At 32.9% G+C, this 17245-nt stretch overlaps 1 protein-coding gene across 5 annotated transcripts in view; it reads left to right on the top strand.

Moving 5' to 3' along the window:
- The window catches only part of PARD3B (par-3 family cell polarity regulator beta), a 1291415-nt gene that overhangs the window by 151951 nt on the left and 1122219 nt on the right, over window positions 1-17245 (top strand). For all 5 annotated transcript variants that reach the window (XM_074191565.1, XM_074191566.1, XM_074191564.1 and 2 more), the window contains exon 2: window positions 9203-9304. In XM_074191565.1, coding sequence (XP_074047666.1) covers window positions 9203-9304 — 102 coding nt within the window. The remainder of the gene's footprint in view (window positions 1-9202; window positions 9305-17245) is intronic.

The following is a 17245-nucleotide window of genomic DNA, read 5'->3' as shown; positions in this document are numbered from 1 at the left end:
ATAAACGTTATTCCCACTTTATTTATAAATAAATTTAGACTGGAAGAAGTTTGGTGACTTGTCTGAGGTCATATTGCTAATAAATCTGGAGCATTAGGTTATGGATTGCATTTTATTTCTCACCCTTACCTCATACATTCCTAAGTCCTAGTTTTCTTATCTCTACAATAAGATTGTCCCTAGTTTTGCTCTGTAACTAGCAGAATTCAACTTGTTTCTTCTCTTCTAGATTATTTATAATAGTTTCTTAACCAGTTTTTCTTTTGCTTATTTTATTTTTAATATGACCTCTACTCTACTCCCTCAATCGCCTTTTTAATCTGTCACTATATCAATTTCTTCTCTCACCCCAAATCATCAGTGATTCTCCATTGCCTAAAGAACAAATTGCAAACTCTTAGCCATAACATTTTATAATTTACCCTCTTTTCACTCCAACCTTGCTGTTCAGCTTTATCTGTTGCCTCTCCCCTTTAATTTTTTATGTTTTATTGAAAGTTCTTCCCTTGTTCCTTTTCTGCCCTCTCTCAGAGGGCAGAATCTATGTAACATTTCTAATCTCTTCATCTTTGGAAGAGTCCCTACTCAATATATTCTATTTCATCATAAAATGAAAAGTAGGGAAGGGAAGGCACTCACATTGGGGGAAAGGTAGAAAAATCTTGATTGTTAGGAGATAGCTATGAGAGAAATGATTGCAGCCACTCTGTACAATTCTGAGAACTTAACAAATGAAGGGGAAGACTGCAGATTTTCTAGGGTGAGAATGTTCCTAGGTGGAAAAATATGAATAGTCAGGAATAAAGGCAGATGAGTAAAAGGTCTACATTTCTACTACTGAAGAGTTTACCTTGTCACTCCCATCTCCCTAAACCCAAAACTTGGATGTTCATGGAGCCTTCCCTAAGTCTCCTATTTCCTTTCTCTTTTCTTCCACATCTCTTCCCCCAAGCAAACTGATTCCTTTTTGAAGTTTCTTACAGCAGTTTGTGTGGACATTTGCTTTGAATTTATTTCATTCTGCTTTTTATCTGTGTGCTTGTTGTGTCATTATCCATCTCTGTATTGTTAGTACAGGGTTTGGGGCAGAGTGGATGCATAATTTGTATTGTTTGTTCCTAGCATCATAAGATTTAGAGCTAAAAAATAAGTTATAAATATCATTTAATCCCACTTTCTCCATTTTACAGATAAGGAAAATGAGGACTAGAGAGGTAAATAAAGTCTTTTGCTTAAGGTCCCACAGGTGGTAAGAACTGAGGACCTATACCTTTTACATAGAAAGTATCTAATATGGGGTTGCTAGGTGGCACAGTGGATAAAGCACCGGCCCTGGAGTCAGGAGTACCTGGGTTCAAATCCAGTCTCAGACACTTAATAATTACCTAGCTGTGTGGCCTTGGACAAGCCACTTAACCCCATTTGCCTTGCAAAAACCTAAAAAAAGTATCTAATAAATTTTTGTTGATTCTAATTGCCAAGTCCAGGACCTTTTCCACTATACCATGGTGATTTGAATTAAAATCCATTGCTAGAAATCATCCATAATCCTTTCTATAAAAGAGGTAATGAATTTAGGAATTGTGACAAAGAAAACAAAACAACAACAAGAACTTGCATTGGCAAAATGATTTATGGTTTGCAAAGCACTTTACAAATATTACATCATTTGATCCTCACAATAGTCCTGGGAAGTAGATGCTGTTATTATCTTTATTTTACAAATGAGGAAACTGAGTTAAGCTGAGATTTTAGTTTACTTTCCCAGGGTCATACACCTAGTAAGTATCTGAGGTCAGTTCTAAGGTCAATAATATAATCTTATTTTATGGCTCTTGTCCTTCCTTATTGAAGAAGACCAAAATGACATCACTATGTTTGAGACAAATTACAGTGTGTGCGACTGTGGCTGATCAGTCCAATTTGAGTTCAGAGTGCTCTACCAAAGGTCTGGCACAAAGAATCCATGTGAACACCTGGGGTGGGTACACTAAACTTATGTATGCCACGTTTCCTTTGAGTTGCTTTAATTCTGCCCTTCTCATAGAGCGCAGTACCCTCATTGATGAGGGCATGCCATGCTGGATGCTCCTGTGCCAGTGTCTCCCCTGCTACATGATTAATTCCAAAGTTCTTAAGAGAGAGACAGGATATCCTTATTGCTTCTTCTGACTCCTTTGTGAGCATTTGCCCTGTATGAGTTCTCCACAGAATAGTCTTTTTGGCAAGTGTACGTCTGGCATTCTAACAACATATCTGACCCATTGTAGTAATGTTGTAATGCTAGCCAGTTTAGTTCGAGAAAGGATCTCGGTGTCTGAAATCTTCTGCCATGTCATCTTCAGAATCTTCCTAAGGCAGTGTAAATTGAAACAATTCAGTTTCCTGACATGACACTGGAAGACTACCTTCGCTTTATAATTGAAGAAAGTTAGGCAAGCAGGTAACATGACTTACCCAGTGTCACACAGTGCCTGATGACAGATTTGAATTTGAATCTTCTGGATTCCAAGACCCTGTGCACTGTCACCTAGTTGCCTTCAGGTCCTCATGTTTCTAGTCCAACACTCTATCTTCTGTTGTATTTTTCTTAATAATATATTTATATATATTTTTCTTTAGAAAATTATCTGCCCTTATGCTTTAACCCTTTCTTTATTTTTTTTATTAAAAATGCAACCAGTAGTAGAGAAGAAATTTTAACTTACAAAGTAGGAAAAATAATTAAATGTATTATGAAGAGAATATTGACATAGAATATTGACAGTTTGTAGTTATTTGCTGAAGGGGGTCCATCTAAAGATGGCATCTTGGACAAATCAGTTTTTTACCATTTTTACTTCTGTTTTGTTAGCCACAAAGTATGTAGCATCTTGTGTTTTATAGGGCAGCTTTCTTCCAAGACTATAAAGTAGACTGAAGGGCTTGAACTATGTTCACTCAGTGTTCCTTTGAAGCACCAAAGTTCTCGAGTTCATGACCTAGATTTAAAATCCCCAAACAATTTTCTCATATGAGAAAGTGACCCAGTAAAGTTGTGCACAATTAAATTTTTTCTCAAATTATATTAAAATTTTGATAAGTAAAATATAATTTTATTACCATTTTAAAGTTTTCTTACTTGCAGAATCACAGAACCTGAATTATCAGGATCCTCAGAGGCTCAAAAGTCCTACCTCTTTTTGAGCAAGAACCTTTAGACAGGTGGTTATCCTTTAATTTAACAAGCATTTATTAAAAGTGCTCTATGTATTCAGACAGAAACAGATAGCCTCCTGTTTTGAGGAGCTTATGTTTTGTCCAATTTTTGCTTGATGACTTCCAGACTCCCCCCCCCATTTCACCTAAATTTACCTGTTTGCAACTTAGCCCATTGCTTCAAGTTCTCTCTTTTACACCAAAGAGAACCTAACCTACTTTCTACCCCAAAACCCTTCAAATCCTTATTGTCTTATCTCCCTTATGTTTTCTCCAGGAATTCCTTCAAGCAAGCCTCATATTGCACAGTCTTAAGTTCCTTCACTGCTATCCTGGTTAGTTTTTCTCAGGACTCTTTCCCCACTTACCATTATTCTACTTGAAATGTGGTGGTCAAAACTGATTGCTATATCTACAGTATAACTTGTATCATACAGGATAATATTCCAGGAATCTATTTCTCTTTCTGCAACTTGATTCCAATAGTTCTTTTTTGCAAGTTGTTATATAAGCATTCACTTATAATCTGATTATAGCCTACTAAAATTATTAGATCTTTATTAGACAAAATGCTTCTGTCTAACAGTTCTTCCATATCTGACGATTGTTAACTTGATTATTTGAACCCAGGTCTAAGGCTTTACATTTGTTTTATGAAACTTGGTATTATTATATTTGGCTCAATATCAAACTCTTTTTGACTCTATCAACCAGTATGTTATTTATCCATTCTTTCTATTTTTATTTTTTTTTATAAATTTTAAAAGGACACTATCTGGTGTTCATGTATATGGACATTTATGTGTCCTTGTATAGTGTACTTCCCCATATACACATGAATATAAACATATATATATATTATATGTATGTATATATATATGAGTGTATTATACATATATATGAGTATATTATATATATATGAGTGTATTATGAGTATTTGTGTATGCATGTATATTCATTTCTCTGAGAACCTTGATTCGAGTTCTTTGAAATTCCTTCTTTATTATATGTTGTACTCTGGTCCACACTTACCATGTGCCTTTCTATTTCTCTCTGTATGACATTTATTTTTAATTCGTCAAAGTCAGTAGTCTTTCATGACTAATAGCCATATAATATCAGTAGAAAATTGATGTTAAGAAGTAAACCTTTTTTCTAAAAGAATTTTGGAGAGTGGTTCATTAAAGTAATTTTGAATTTTCCTGTGGGCAAAGTAGCTTATTTTTCTGCTGTGTGTGTGAGTGTATGTATGTATGTATGTATGTATTCTAGAAGAAGGCTATGACCACTTATTAGCCTTCCTAGTCATCCTCACTACAAAAAATCATGGGTAATTAAAACTAGTTGTCTAGATTATGCAAATAAAAGAGTTTGTCCAACATGTTTGTACAATTTGCAGTTTGTATAGCATAACAGTAGTTGGTAGCTCTACATTTTTCATTTAGTTGTACTATATTCGATATGTTATCTACTGTGTAATATTATCTACAAAGGCTTTCCTGTATACTGCTAATACTCTTAATGTGTTTTTTCTCAATGTGTCTTGTGATGAAATTTTTCTGCAAAAGAGAAAGTAGATTCTTTTATTAAGTACATTTTGTTGATGTATTTTGTTTTTATGTCATCTAAATTTCTGCCTATATCCCTTTCATTACTCCCTTCCAGACATACATTCCATTAAACAAAGAACTGTTTTTAAAAGAAAAAGAGAAAGAAAAGTAAGAAAAACTTATCACTACCTTAAAAAAATTGACAGCATATGCAAATGTTCTACACATATGGACCTCTCACTTCTGCAAAGGTGTAAGGGGAAAATATTTTCTCACTTTTCTTTGAAGCCATGTGTGTTCTTTATAATTTTATAGCATTTATTTTCAGTTATTTTGTAGTAATTCTTGCTATTTGCATTTATACAGTTGTCTATTCATTGTTTTGGCAATGCTTTATTTTGTATCAGTTCAGATAGGCTTTTTTGTGCTTTTCTGATGATTTTGTACAGCTTTGTTTTACTTAAATACAATTCACTTGCAAGTCAAGACACCCCATCCTGATGTCATTTTTACTTTTCAGCAACTAAGGGCAAGTAGCAACAATTTATTATGTTTGTTTTTTTCTTATAATACAGTAATATTCTCTTCCATTTATGTACCACCAATGTTTTACCTATTCTCTAATCAATGAACTTTGTATTTCATAATTTGCTGCCACAAAAATTGCTACTACACCTATATTGCTTTTTATGAATCTTTTCCTCTTAAATCACTAGTCTTGGAATACATGTCAAGTAGTGGAAAATCTGGTTTACAGAATAGGTTTGGTGTCCTTCTTTGATGACAGTGGCAGAGTGATTGAAAAGGATATTATACTTCCTAGATATAGATATTCAAAGGAAGAAATATAAAAATGGTAGAAATGGCATTAAAAAGAAAAGAAATATGAAGAGAAATTGAGTAAGGTTATGTGTGCATATGAGATCCATTCCTTATTTTTCTTTTTTAAAGATGTCCCATGGTCAAAGAATTAGTTAGTAAGCTAGCAGCTCATTAGTTATGAGCCTTTCCATATTTAGCTAGGCTGGACTCAAATTCTTTTTAGGACTACACTCAAAGCAATTTGGTTTTTGAGAAGCTAGGATTTCTTCTATAACATGAGATTATGGCAGGAGAATTGTATTCTGTGAACTTCACATTTAAATAATGCTTTAAGTTTTATTTAAAATATTATCTGTATTGAAGATTACAGATATTTCTATTTAGAAATTGTTATGTTTCTATATCAATTTGTGCCAGATTTTTGTTGTGTATTTATTTTTAGATTTTGTTATATCTTTTTGAAATGGCTATATACTTTAAAAATGACATGTAAAAGGAAGTTTCTAAATTGAATTGTTTTAATATTAACTAACATGATCTAATTGTACATAGTCCTATAGAAGTAAGTTTTCTTGCTTATTGTCATAAAATATTGAAATTCAGAGCCAAACACAGAACAGAAAGAATATTGTAGAACACCAGTACTAGCAAAATGCTAGTAGAAAGCTGGAGCCTTCACCTAGAAGTTCACATATTCTTTATGGTGCTTTTGAAATTCCTCTGATTCCTTTCCACTCAGTAGCAGTCATTCTTATGATTCTCTGCATCACAGGAATGTTCCCAGGGGAATTCCTTTGCTACTCACTTTTTTATGAATATTAGAAACTTGTTCTTTGGCCTGAATATTTCTGTATTTCTTTTGGCTAGCTTCTAATGACCCACAAGCTCAGTGAAATGTTGATTCTTGAAAATTATACCAATTGTAAAGTTTAGATCAATGTATATTTTTTATTCCCTACTTTTAACATTCTATTTACCTATCATTAGAACTATTAGTAATTAAAGATACTAGTTTCTTTTTAGAATGACTTCTGAATGTTATTTAGTACCATATTGTTACTTTTTCCTCTGAGATGTATGTTTCTGTATTTAGCTCTTTCCCCTGATTTATTAACATAGTTTGATATAAATTTAATTTTAAAATTTCCATCTGTGTATGAATTAATTATTTCTTATGGCAACTGTGTATAAATTAACTTACTCAAAACACTGGGAAAGGATATGCTTGGAAGGAAAGTGAAACAGAATACATCAGTTTATTCCTTTATACTTAAAAGTTACTTGAGTATTACTATGAAGATTTACCATTTTTATCTGGAAAAAACAAGTCCCAAAATAATAATGTACATTATTTAAGTATTTGTGCTACACACATGAAATACAAGTAAATTATTCCAAGTGTCTTGTTAACCTAAAGTTGTGGGTTTTATTCCAGCTATTGAATATATAAAAAAGGTATAATTGAACAATGTTATGTTTCATCAGTTTTCTTCTTTCATGATATTAAATTAAATGCAAAATATTGAATGCAGTGGTTGAAAATTTTATTAGCATAAAAGTCAGGGTAAAATGTGTTTCTAATTTCAATTTCATTCTTTTAAGATTGTACTTACAATCAAGCTTCAGCATTTACAAGAGTAGCATTCCTAGAAAATGGCACACAACAAAAGCAAATGTTGATAGATTAATCTGTGGAAAATAGAGGGCTAGGATTCCACAACTACCCATGACAGTAATCTTTTATAAAAGATTGATGAAAATATGCTTTTTTCTGCATATAATTTTTAGTACAAAATATTAATTTTGATAATATTCACTTTCCTAACAGAGTAGCCATAAAATAACCTACAAATAGCAGTACACAAAATAAAATTGGTAACATGCAAAACAGCTTTCTTACTATAATAAAAATTTGATCTGACAATATTCATTTTTATAGTCCATGAAAGCTGCAGTACCGCAAATACTATACAGCAAATACATTTCTTAAAACTAAAACATTTTATAACATGACTCTTATCTTCCACTGCATCAGGTGTTAATGTGAGTGCATCATTCTATATACTATACTGCTTTAAAATTCTACCTTGACAGAAAAGCATGGGAGAAGTTGTAACTTTAATCTCTACTGTTGGAAAATTCTGAGACTGTTGAGTTCTTGGCAACACCTCTTACACTGTCCTTCATGCTGAATGGTGTTAGAGATCATGAGGGACATGCCATCTTGAAATAATTTCTCAGTGACTTTTGCTGATGGGATTGGCAGTCTCAGGTCTTGATTGGACTGACAATGACTTCAGACATTCTGCCACATGGTTTATCTAATACCTTTATTTTCTCAGAAGTTGCATCACTGACGTTGTACACTCGACCTGAGAACCCAGAGGAACTTCATTATGTTAAGGGGAAATAATAGCAACACCCCCCCCTCCAAATGAATATATGGAATTCTTTATGATGTTAAAGTGAACAAAGCCACTTTACTTAGCATAATACCCGATATTTCACAAATTTGCACGCATCATGCCTCTCATTTTTTTTTCTCTACTGCCAATGAGAAATTGGAAATAAAGTAGCTCAGGGTGGCTAGGTTGCACAGTGGATAGAGCACTGGCCTTGGAATCAGAAGTTCCTGAGTTCAAATCCGGTCTCAGACACTTAATTACCTAGCTGTATGACCTTGGGCAAGCCACTTAACCCCATTTGCCTTGCAAAAACCAAAAAAAAAAAAAAAAAGAAGAAAAGAAAATAGCTAATAAAATCATATAAATATTTGAAATCTTGAAAGTTAAACTTTTGAATGTTCAGAATTGACTTTATATTTACATATAACATTTATATATATATATGATATATACATATCTATATTATTTAAGTAATCTATATTATTTAAGTAATTTCATTTGCTAGATGTGAAATGTGTTTGGCTTTTATTTTTTCACTGTGTAAAATGTTAACAGATATATGCATCTGTATTTTTTGTGATTATTCAGGATTAAATATTTCTTTCTTACAAACTTATTCATTCTTGCTTATGATGAAATGGAAAGTGTTTGAAATGACAGCAAGCAGAATGGAGATAGTTAAAAATTACAAGAAAATTTATCTTTTTTGAGTATTCTGACTTGCTATATTTTGAATTATTTTGTTTAAAAAAAAGCTTGTGAAATCATAATACTTTATTGTAACAAATTACTCCCTTAATTAAGATTTTGAAAATTTTGAAAACTATTATATGTAAGTCAAGTTATAGATAAATGAATTGAGTTTTTTTCAAGTTTTCCTATGTTCTCTAGAGTATTCTAGGTAAGGATCAGTCTTTGCAGAGAGAACAGTTATTCTCAATACTTTTTTTTCCATTGTCCCAGGGGAGCTTTGGAGACATTTTCTTTGGAGAATGTCTTTGATTTCAGGAGAAATTGGTTATGACACTTCATTACTTTCATTCAACTTTTGTTGATCATCTTTGATTAAATGAAAAGTTAAGATGTAGAAGACTAAATATTTTTCTGATTCTAATAACTACATGTGCCATCTCAAGATGAATACTTAAATTTTTTTTAGAAGTAATATAAATTTAAAATGTATATGTTAAAGATCCTTTTAAAAACAAGCCTGACTTTTTCCTGTAGGATCCTGGTGAGTGGGTGAAAATTCATCACTTGGAGTATATGGATGGAGGAATATTGGACCCAGATGATATACTAGCAGATGTTGTTGAAGACAAAGATAAGGTAGATGACTATGTTAAAATTACTCTTCATAAGAACTGATAATTTTTGAGAAATTGAAATGCTTAATAAATTTTATTTCAGATATTATTTTTATCTGTTCACAATTTGTCACCATGTGCATCAAATTTTTTCTCCAAATGTATAGAGAAATATTGTCAAAGTTTAGAGTTCAATAATGGTGTCCTGATTGTTGGATCTATGCTAAAATGTTCCTTTAGTGTCAGAAGCAGCTATAGCTGTCCCAAATATCCGTTAATGTAATGGTCATTATAATCATTGTTATTCCGTCATCTCTTTTTGGTCATCTTACTAAATATCTGGTCACACTAGAGAATCTAAAGTTTGAGAATATGCTATAGCACAAAGCATGTTATAATCAAGGAAGAGGTTCTAAGGAGGGCTTCCTCTAATATGTATTAATAATTCTAATATGTTATTTTTCTTAATGCTCTGGAATACTTCATTAACCCCCAAACTTTGTATCTCATATTTTACTTTTTTAGAAACAAAAATGCAAAGTAGTTGGTGAGTATATGACAAATAAAGGATATTAGCAAGTAATATGGTGTAAGGAGAGAGGAATGAGGAAAGACAATCAGCAATGGAGCTGAGCTTGAGGTGACAAAGAATCATTTATTAAGCACCTTCTTTTCATCCTCGTCTAGACATATTTGACAGACAAATCCTTTTAATTATTGTCTATCATGGATTTCCTTGATACACAAATTTTCTAAGGAAGAATTTTGACTACTTAAGACACCAGTACCTACTTCTGATGCTTCTTTTTACTCTCTATCTCTTAAAGAATTTTGCAGTTTGAAAGTACCTGTGTTTGTTTTTGGTTAAGTAATTTTATTTGATGTCATGGAAGGATCAGTGAGTGAGATCAGATTACCTAGGTTCATATTCTGGCTTTGTTGCTTTGTGACCCATGTGAACTGGCAAATTACTTTATCTTTCTTGGCCTCAGTTTCCCCATTTGTACAATGAGAATGATTTGGATTTTTTATGAGGTCTCTTGTTTAAATCCTACCATACTTTATTTTTTTATTTTCCCTTCATCTAGACTTCAAGCTCATAGTAGACATAGACACAAAGGAGCTGTTTAATAAATAATTATTGATTGACTCCAGCTCATCTACCTTGTTGACTCTTCCTAATTTTCTCATGAGCCTTTTCCCTGTTCTGAAATTCTATATTACTTTTTGTCAATAACACTGTTTTTGTAATGTAATTACAATCAACTGTGCATTTTTGTTTAACATGTGTTTGTTTTGTCTCCCCCAGTTGATTGTTCCTGGAAGATAAGGACTTTATATTAGATATTTTGTGTTACCTTAATACCTAAGTATTTTGTTACTTGGTAAAAACATGAGCGAATAGTTTATTTGATACTTCCCTTATTTTTTCATTCATAGAATCATGGTTTTTACCTTTCCGTGGATTTTGGTTATTCCTTGCCATTCAGCTGGCACCATGGCTTCCTTACTATTATTCCCTAAAAGTTTTTTTTTCCTTTTGCTTTAAATTGCCCTCTCTTTCTATAATAGGACTTTCTGACTTTTTTCTTAGCTATCAGGAATATGCTCTTTTGCTCCCCAGAAATCTCACTGTTGACAAGTATTATGAGATAATTAATTTAAGAAGATAGGAGAAGTATATTTGAATTTACCATCTTCACTCATAGAAAGCTCTTTCATTACAGAATGAAAGACAGAGGCAGAGAGATCATTTGTTAGTACAGTATAATTTCTTGCAGAGTGTTTTTTTTAAACTTACCCATCAAAGTTTTTAGCTATAGGCTGTCTATTATAACAAAGAAATAAGTTAATATGGAGCCATTACTTTAATAGGATCTCACCTATCCTACTAAATGAATTTCAGAAGTTGGAAATATTTACATAGAAATTCTACCATCCTTGTGCAACTTGATCCTTCTTCTTAAAGTCATTTTTCAGTAGCAAAATTTTTGCTTGCCTTTTTCATATTGGTAGAAAAGATCAGAATTTTTTTATGCTTCATCAAATCTTCTTTTTCCATAAGTTCACCTTTTCATTTTAACAAGAGGTTTCTGTCAGATAATTTGCCTTAGTAATAATGATAAAAGTGACATTTATATAATGTTTTTATGTGTACAAAGCCATTTTAATAAATTATCTCATTTGATCACAAGAATTTATTAAGACAGACTATAGGTTAAAACATGATACAAAAAAACCCTAAAAAAAGCATGATACATACAACAGAAGGCAGATTGGTATATAGTAGATAGGATACTGGATTTGGTTGAAGAAATCCCCATTTTAGGAAGGAAAGAAATTTAGGTGCCATTCAAACCTATCAATTTAGTTCTCTATCCCCTCTATACCATTCTGCCTGTTATTGTATATTTTATGTGTTTTGATCCATATTCTGCTTACAGACTTGATGAAATGATGGATCCTTTTCTTTGTTGTTTTTTTTTTTTTTTGCAAAGCAATAGGGTTAAGTGATATGTCTAAGGTCACACAGCTAGGTAATTATTAAGTGTCTGAGGTTTTATTTGAACTCAAGTCCTCTTTCCATTTCATCACCTGGTTGCCCCAATGATAGATCCTTTTATTACTAATTAGACCTAAAGTTGATTAGGAAGGCATTCTTAATATGTCTAGATTGGATTTTTTTTGAGAAAGGAAAGTTTTAAAAAAACCCTCCTCATTCAAACTTCTGAGTTTTATTTCTTTCCAAAAAATGTGAGATAGTGAAGAGTCAAGGACACAGATAATTGATGAGAGATGAAACTGGAAGAGATGTGATGTGACTTCTTTCATCTTCAAATTTGAATTGCATTCCATTTTTGTTTCATTGTGCTACAACTTTACACATCCATGGCTTTGCAGAAACTGGCAAAAACTTTAGAAAATCTTGGGATTTTGAATTGAAGGAAGGAAAAGAAAATGGGAAAAGCAATGAAACAACTTGTGGAAGTGACCCTGGGTCAGATTCCTGGGCATGCCTGGACTTCCTGACGTGCCTTTCTCCTTTTCCCTAGCATCCCTGACATTGCCTAAATGTTTCCATTTAACTTTTTTATGCCTGTATAAATATACCCACTAGCAATTATTTTAAGGTAAGAAGTAATCTTTCAGAAAAGACAGTACCATTAGAGACTTATCAGTATTTCCTGCCTTGAGGAAATAAAAGTTTTGATTGAAAATGCATATCATCTTGAAGTGAAACTAAGTCTACACTGGTAAGGATTAGTCAACCAAAGTTATTAAGTACTTACTATATTCCAGGACTTGTATTAGGCACTGGTACCACAATACAAAGATTGAAAAAATCTTTATTCTTAATAAAGCATGTTCTAATGGGGGACAAGGACATATATAATTGAATACAAAATAAATATAATGACAATCAATATGAATGAAATACTGGGTAGCTTGGGAGGGGGAAAACTAGACATGAGATTTTTGGAAAAACCTTATTTAGAAGGTGAACTATCTTGAAATAATAGAGATTCTCTGGGGCAGAAGTAAAGAGAGTGTCCCAAGTATGTATGAGGGGAAAAATCAATGGTAATGTGAAGGATTTTGTGTGTGTGTGTGTGTGTGTGTGTGTGTGTGTGAGAGAGAGAGAGAGAGAGACAGACAGACAGACAGACAGACAGACAGACAGACAGACAGAGACAAGCAACCCCAGTTTATCTGCATCTTGGGGGAGGAGGAGTACTCCTCAGTGAGACAAGATAGATATATTGTGGCCAGATTATTAAGGGTTTTAAGAGCTAAACAGACAGGTTTCTTTTTTGATCCAATGCCACTGACATTTGAGTAGCATTGTAACATGGTCAAATTCATGATTAATAAAAATACCTTTGACAGCTCAGTAAGGAAAGATTTGAAGCTGAGAGATGTCAGATGAGACTTGAAATAATTTAGGCAAAAGGTGATGTGGTTCAGACGTAAAGTGGTAGCTATGTGAGAAGAGAAGAGATCAAATGAAAGTACGGCTGTGAAGTTAGAAATAGCAAGGTTTGATAGCTGTCAATACATGTGTACACAAATGTACACTTGTAAACACATATATAAATTTCTGATTTCATTGTCAGGGTTATAAGTCTGAGAGCCTAGAAGAATGGTGGTGCCTTTGTCAGGAATAGGAAATTTTGTAAGAGGGATTGTTTTGGAGAAAATATAATTAGTTCTGTTTTAGACATGTTAAATTTGTGATATTTCTGATACCTTCAGCTTGAAATGTCCAATAGGAAGTTGGTAACATGGGACTAAAACTCAGGAGAAGCAACTGGAATTGTTTAGAAAGCTATAAGGACCACCTGCAGAGAGATGATAATTAAACCCATGGAAGTTGATAAAATCCCCAAGAGAAATATTAGAGAGAGAGAGAGAAGAAAAATCATTCTTGGACAGAGCCTTGGGAAATCTAGGTCATGTAAAGGACCAGGTGTCAAGAAGATTCAACATCAAATCTGACCTCAGACACCAGTCATGGTGACGCTGGGTAAGTTATTTAACTTCTTTTGCTTACATTTGTTTCCTTCATGTATAAAATGGGGATAATAATTGCAGCCTTTCTCAGACTGTTGGGAGGATAAAAATGAATTGCTTTTAAAATGCTTTGCAGACATTAAACATGATCTAAATACTATATTATTATTATTATCATTGTTATTATTATTATCACCATCATCTTCATCTTCATCATCATCGCTGATAATTGGTGACTGTGAAATAGATGATCAATTAACAAAGGAGGCTCAGAGGAGGCCATGTGATAGACAAATGGTAAAGTGAGAGATTTAGTACCCTTCTCACCAGACCTTTCCTATTCTTAAGCATTTTTCAGAATATGAGAAGCTAGGAGGATGCCAGAGACAAATTTTTCCTATTTCCGCATTTTGTTTTGACATGGCTTTGTGACTGGGAGTGGGGAAGTATAAACTCTTTTCTCCTCACAGCAGTTACAGAAGCCTCTTGACTTCTTCCTCCCTGGCTTCAGAACTTGTTCAGTTACTTTATAAATTCTATAAATATTCAGGATAAGTTTTGGATCCTATCTTCTTATGTATAGGATTATTTGGAGAATGTCTTATATTGCTTGTTGTTGTGTTTGTTTGATTAGCCTGTTTTGTATTTAATCCTTGTTTCTCCAGACTAGATGGTAAATTCTGAGTTTAATGGACAAATATTATCCACACTGCCTTGAATATCATAGGTACTTAATATATATTTCTGTTTCCTGGGGAAATCTAATTAGATGAGATTTGGTATTCATTTTTCTGTGTGTATGCAGAAGAATTTAACAAAATTGCCTTTTATTACCTAAAAGAATCATTTATTTGTTAATTGTGAAATAGTTGAGCACAAATGTAGCTAAAAAGATCTTTTATAGAGACTGATGATTATCATTTCTGTGACAGTGGTAATTAAATATTAGCTACATACAAATAAGTTTGGATTGGACTTGTGGCAAGAGGATGATTGTTGGATCACTGTGTATTCTGTTAGTATGAAGAAAGATCCATGAAATGTTTGATTCCTTCTGTTCTTCCATTCCTCCTCCAAATTATGGGAGAACTTGGACAGCAGTTGTAGGAAAGACAAGCATTGATGAGTTACAGTCTGCATACTTATATCACAGGTTTATTTGAGTAATATTATGAGTACATATACTAATTAACATCATTTTTGGAATTTTGTTTTCCTGACTTTTTATAAGTTTTTTGAGTAGAGGTTTTAACTTGTCTTTTAGAAGTAACTGTTCCATGAATTATCAAATAAACAGAATGAAATTATTATTAGTAGTAATAGCTAAATTTTGTACTTGTTTAATGATAGACAAAATTCCAAAGTTGCATTTTAGTCAGTCAATAAATAAATAGTTGTTAAGGTCAAAGCACTGAGGAAATGAAGAGAGGCAAAAGGTAGCTTCTGCCCTTAGGGAGCTTGCAATCTACTAGGGCAGACCATAAAGCAAACAAATATGGGAAAAAACTCATGGTATAAAATGAGAAGATATTAACACAAAGAAAGCACCAGATGAGATTAGGCAAAGGTTTCCTTAGAAGGTGAATTTTTAGCAGGAATTTGAAGGAAGCCAGGGAAGTTGAGGGATCGATCTACTTAAATATTTGTTGGCTTTATGATAGTTCAATATTTTGTCATAAGTTACAGTGTTTACCATATGTTTTGTGTCTCTGTAGTTTGGCTTTTAAAGTTCTATTTTGATGATTATTATTTCTTGGAGGCAGAAATTTTGTTTTATTACCTTAATTAGGGACTGATTATTATGCATGGGAAACACATTTTATAATTTTGTTATTTATAGTAGGTTTGAGTATTTCTCTTCAAAAGTAAATCACATTTTCCTTAATCTCCATAGCTTACCAATGCAGGTTGGCATTTGGATAAATATTTTTTGCACAATGAAAAACAAGAATGAACATAGTCGCACATAACAACTTAAAATTAGGAGTGCTTTGCATTGGAAATATTAGGTTTGGAATAAAAGTATTTAGTGATATGATATATTGACAGATGGAAACTGGTTTATACTTTGAATGTCTAAGATACCTTGTTACTGAACAGTGACTGGTTGCTAAGCACCCTCTGTTGCCCTCTAGTGGGACCCACAAATAGCTAGGAAACTACAAAATAGTTCTTAAACTATCTGAATTCCTGCTAGCCTACTTTCTAAAATAGAGAATTTTATTGTATTTTAAAAATAGGACTCATATTCTCAGAATTGGGCAATAAAATCAGGAATTTCATTTTTGATCAATGGTTGTCCTGTCTGAAAGGTCATTGAAGCAGAGTCAGTGTTTGTCCATGCTAATGAATCTTTTGTGAAGTGTTTGAAACAAGCATTTGGGGTTAATAAAACACCCTGCCCTGTTAGATTCCATTCCCTCCACCTCCCTCCCCCCAAGTGTTGGGTTGAATAGGTAGTAACTGGTTTTGATGGAGCATGGCTGTTTTTATTAAGCACATATTTAAATACTTTCTGAATTCTTTGGAAAAGTTATATTATGAGGTAATATAACAGGGATAATTTTATTTAAATGTCTTAAACTTAAAAAATTGCAACATTTTCAGCAAGGCTAGTCTAGCAAGAAAAAGGTCCTATTTTAAGCTTGTGATTTTAACCAATAATGAATTTTTTTAAGAATCTCCCTGCAGCACTGGGTTGGGGCTGGTGCTGGTGGTGTTAGTGAAAGTGAGAACTAGAGAGTTTAGAACTTATTGGCATGATAAATGTAGCAGTCCTTAAGGGTTTCTTTATTAATCACATCAGAATCTGAGTTGCAAACACCTCTGCTGACTGCATCAGTTTTTCCATATTGTTAGCCATCTCCACTGCTATTTAAAGAATCAGAGTCTGAGAACTAGAGAACCCCATAGAGATGAACTCGTCTAATCTTCTTTTATTCACTTAGAGGAAACTGAGTCCCAGAAAGCTTAAGTGACTCCTTAACTCTGGTTCTGTGTTCTCTCCAGCTACTTCCTGGTCAGTTCCATTAGATGATTCATGTTCCTTGTATTAAGTAGTTCTGAAATTGAATTTTCCACTTGATACTTCTCTAGTCTAATAGTCTTTTTTTTTTGTTATAATGGCCCATTTTTCTCATATTCAAAACCTTAGTCCTTTTCTTCACTTCATTCTCATGTCTAGTTAAGTTTTGCTAATTCATTCTTCAAAAACCTTTTCATATCAATCCTTTATTTTCTGTTTCCATTGCTATTATGGTATATCAGATTGATTGTCCTCCTAGATCTAGACTAATAGGAATGAAACTAGTTTTCCTTCCATTCTCTGCCCATAACCCACCCCAGTTCTCCAGATTATAAAATTACTTGTTCATGACCATGGAGCTTTTTAGTGGTAGACTTGCTACTTGAGCTGAGGTTTCCTGATGCCCAATGTACATTTTCCACTTTT

This window comes from Macrotis lagotis, chromosome 6, assembly GCF_037893015.1.
Source record: "Macrotis lagotis isolate mMagLag1 chromosome 6, bilby.v1.9.chrom.fasta, whole genome shotgun sequence".
NCBI lineage: Eukaryota > Metazoa > Chordata > Mammalia > Peramelemorphia > Peramelidae > Macrotis > Macrotis lagotis.
Note: the sequence above shows the minus strand (reverse complement) of the source record. Positions and strands in the feature narration are given on the sequence as shown.